At 52.1% G+C, this 3,475-nt stretch overlaps 1 protein-coding gene across 1 annotated transcript in view; it reads left to right on the top strand.

Annotated features, from left to right (window-relative positions):
- Positions 1-232: 232 nt before the first annotated feature.
- Scn4a (sodium voltage-gated channel alpha subunit 4) overlaps positions 233-3,475 on the top strand; it is a 30,525-nt gene continuing 27,282 nt past the window's right edge. Inside the window, exons 1-5 of the mRNA XM_021213681.1 lie at positions 233-505; positions 644-762; positions 870-959; positions 1,497-1,625; positions 2,048-2,139. Of these exons, the coding sequence (XP_021069340.1) occupies positions 233-505; positions 644-762; positions 870-959; positions 1,497-1,625; positions 2,048-2,139 (703 nt within the window). The remainder of the gene's footprint in view (positions 506-643; positions 763-869; positions 960-1,496; positions 1,626-2,047; positions 2,140-3,475) is intronic.

Raw genomic sequence — 3,475 nt, 5'->3', positions numbered from 1 at the left:
GGGGGGATGCTCCGTGCCCAGTGTCCTGTGCATCAGCACACTCAGGTCTTGCAGGCACATCTCTCAGCCCCAACAAGACCAGGACACCCACCTCCCTGACCCAACTCCTGGGAGAGTGAGGGGTACACAGTAGACCCAGGGTGTTGGTGACCACTCAAAACCCAAGGACTAAGGGCTGTAGCTGCTCCGTCTTTGCCTACCACCCTCTGGCCCCTGAACCCAGAATGCAAGGATGGCCAGCTCATCTCTGCCCTCCCTGGTCCCCCCGGGTCCCCACTGCCTGCGCCCCTTCACCCCAGAGTCCCTGGCAGCAATAGAGCAGCGGGCAATGGAGGAGGAGGCCCGGCTGCAGCGAAACAAGCAAATGGAGATTGAGGAGCCTGAGCGGAAGCCACGCAGTGACCTGGAAGCTGGCAAGAACCTCCCACTCATCTATGGGGACCCCCCACCTGAAGTCATTGGCATCCCCCTGGAGGACCTGGACCCTTACTACAGTGACAAGAAGGTCCGTGTGTGGGAGGGCTCCCTGTCTGTCTGTCCATCCATCCGTCTGTCTGTCTGTCCATCCGTCCATCCATCCATCCATCCGTCCATCCTTCCATCCATCTGTCTGCCAGGCTCATAGTTTCTCTCCCTGCCTCAGACCTTCATTGTGCTCAACAAAGGAAAGGCCATCTTCCGATTCTCCGCCACCCCTGCCCTCTACATGCTGAGCCCCTTCAGCATTGTCCGGCGGGTGGCTATCAAGGTGCTCATCCACGCATATCCTGCCTACGTGGGAGAGGTGGGGAGGTTAGGGGTGGGCAGGAGAGCTTCCTGTGCCCTCCTCTTCCCAGCTGCTCCCTCTCTTTCCTTGACCCGCCCCCCACGCTGTTCAGCATGTTCATTATGATCACCATCTTGACCAACTGCGTGTTCATGACCATGAGCAACCCACCTTCTTGGTCCAAGGACGTGGAGTAAGTGTGTGTCCCCCCAAATTCCCTCCCCCAGGTCTGCACTCAGTGTTCAGAGTGGCACTGCTTCTATCTTTCAGGGGAGACACATTGTCCCTGTGACACAACCCCTTAAGCTAAGGTGGCTGGGCATGCTCTCTCCCTCACAGATGTCTCCAGCTCTGGGTAGCCTTATGCTATCTTGGTCCTTCCCCTTCCCTAGTGCCCACAGTTGCCAGGTACACACACACACACACACACACACACACACACACACACACACGGCATACTCAGCCCTGACTGGCCCTCTTCTGTCCAGGTACACACACACACACCCAGGTGGCATACTTGGTCCTGACCGGCCCTCTTCTCTCCAGGTACACCTTCACAGGTACACACACACACACACACACACACAGACAGGTGGCATACTTGGTCCTGACTGGCCCTCTTCTCTCCAGGTACACCTTCACAGGTACACACACACACACACACACACACACACACACACACACACACCCAGGTGGCATACTTGGTCCTGACTGGCCCTCTTCTCTCCAGGTACACCTTCACAGGGATCTACACCTTTGAGTCCCTCATTAAGATGCTGGCCCGAGGCTTCTGCATCGATGACTTCACATTCCTCCGAGACCCCTGGAACTGGCTGGACTTCAGTGTCATCACAATGGCGTGAGCAGGACCAGAGGCTGGGGTGGGAGCTGCAAGAGGGCCAATGCACCAAAGCAGGCATTGACAGGTGGCGGGGGCTATTGATCATTTGTGCCTACTGAGCCACATGATATAGGGCGTTCTCAGAGGCCAGTGTCCTCTCCTCGAGCTACGTACACCTTAGGGGGCAGCCTGACTCAGAGCTCCACAGCCAGTGGGTGACCAGGGATGTCCTTGTCCTTCCATTCTCTAGCAGTAAAACCCAGGACTGTTCTTCCCAACTCTTGGGCTAAAACAGGACCTTTGGGGGTTAGGTGACCCCACCCTCCTCTCCTTGTGATAATCCCAATTGCAAGACATTCTTTAGGAATCCTCATTCTGAACCCAGAGACACTTGATTTCGGTCCCAGCTCTGACATGCCCCACCTCAATTTCTCACTCAGGTATGTGACAGAGTTTGTGGACTTGGGCAACATCTCAGCCCTGAGGACCTTCCGTGTGCTGCGGGCCCTGAAAACCATCACGGTCATCCCAGGTACTGGGAGATGTGGGGAATCTCTGCCTGACCATGGGAAAACATAAATATTTGCATTACGATCCATAACGGTTATGAAGTAGCAATAAAAATGATTTTATGGTTGGGGAAGGTCATTGCACATGAGGAACTGTATTAAAGGGTTAGGAAGATTGAGAACCACTGATCTGTAAGATGCTTAAAACAGCACTTTATAGGGTCCATGCATTTACACTAAGGAGAATTCTGCCTGAGATACAAGGAGGCCAGGCAAGCCCAGTGCTCCCAGATTCCGAAGAGGACAACCGCCAGTTCTCAGTGCTCTCAGAGGAAAACATCACCCCGCCCTCCCCCCATCCCAGCAGCGATCGAAAGGCAATTCCAAAGTAATCAATCAGGAAGAACCAGGGGCTAGAGGGATGGCTGAGTGTTCAGACTGACCAGAGTTCAGCTTCGAAAACACATCAGGCTCACAACTGCCTCTCAGTCCAGCTCCCTGGTATCCAACATCCTCCTCTGACCTCCTTGGGTACCAGCACACACATGTGCATATGTACATGCCTATGTGCACACATACACAAAAGTAAACCAAGCAAAACCAAAACGAATCTTTTTTTTTCTAATAAAAAGAAGAATGAGGCACACAGCTACTCAGAAAACCCCAGCATGGTAGGTGGGTCCACACCTGCCATCCTAACACCAGAGAGACCAAATGATTCCAAACATGAGATGGTCCTGTGCTCCATATAGACACTCAGTCTCAAACAATATATACATGCATATATATGCATATATGCATACTTATATACATGTATGCACGCACCACCTTCAGAGAGCAGGGGGTGTAACTCAGTGGTTGATCTCTCCTTGCTTTGCATTGTGAGGCCCTGGGTTTATCCCCAGAATCCGAAAGCATAGACAGACCCGTAAAGAGCTTACTCAGGGAGGACAGATTATCACAAAGGGATGGATGGCAAGCAGTCTGTGGAGGAGAGACACAGCTCAGTCCTTATGCTAGGAAGTATGGCGGTCCTCGATAGTCCAGAGCCCTTTTGTGCACTGGAGTCCTGTGAGACACGCAGCACTGATGGAGTTCACTAAATACCTTCCTCTTCAGCATCTTCAGTACTCAGGAGGGTTTTCAAAGGGGAATGCTGAACATCTGGTTTCCATGTCAGGAAAAGAAGGGAGAAATGAATGACCAGGTCAAGAAGGAAACTGTGACTTCCTTCAATGACAGAAATCTGTCCCATGGAATTCCATCAGAATTGTTTTCTTTCTTTCTTTCTTTCTTTCTTTCTTTCTTTCTTTCTTTCTTTCTTTCTTTCTTTCTTTCTTTCTCTCTCTCTCTCTCTCT

The sequence above is a fragment of the Mus pahari genome, chromosome 14 (assembly GCF_900095145.1).
Source record: "Mus pahari chromosome 14, PAHARI_EIJ_v1.1, whole genome shotgun sequence".
Taxonomy (NCBI): Eukaryota; Metazoa; Chordata; class Mammalia; order Rodentia; family Muridae; genus Mus; species Mus pahari.
Note: the sequence above shows the minus strand (reverse complement) of the source record. Positions and strands in the feature narration are given on the sequence as shown.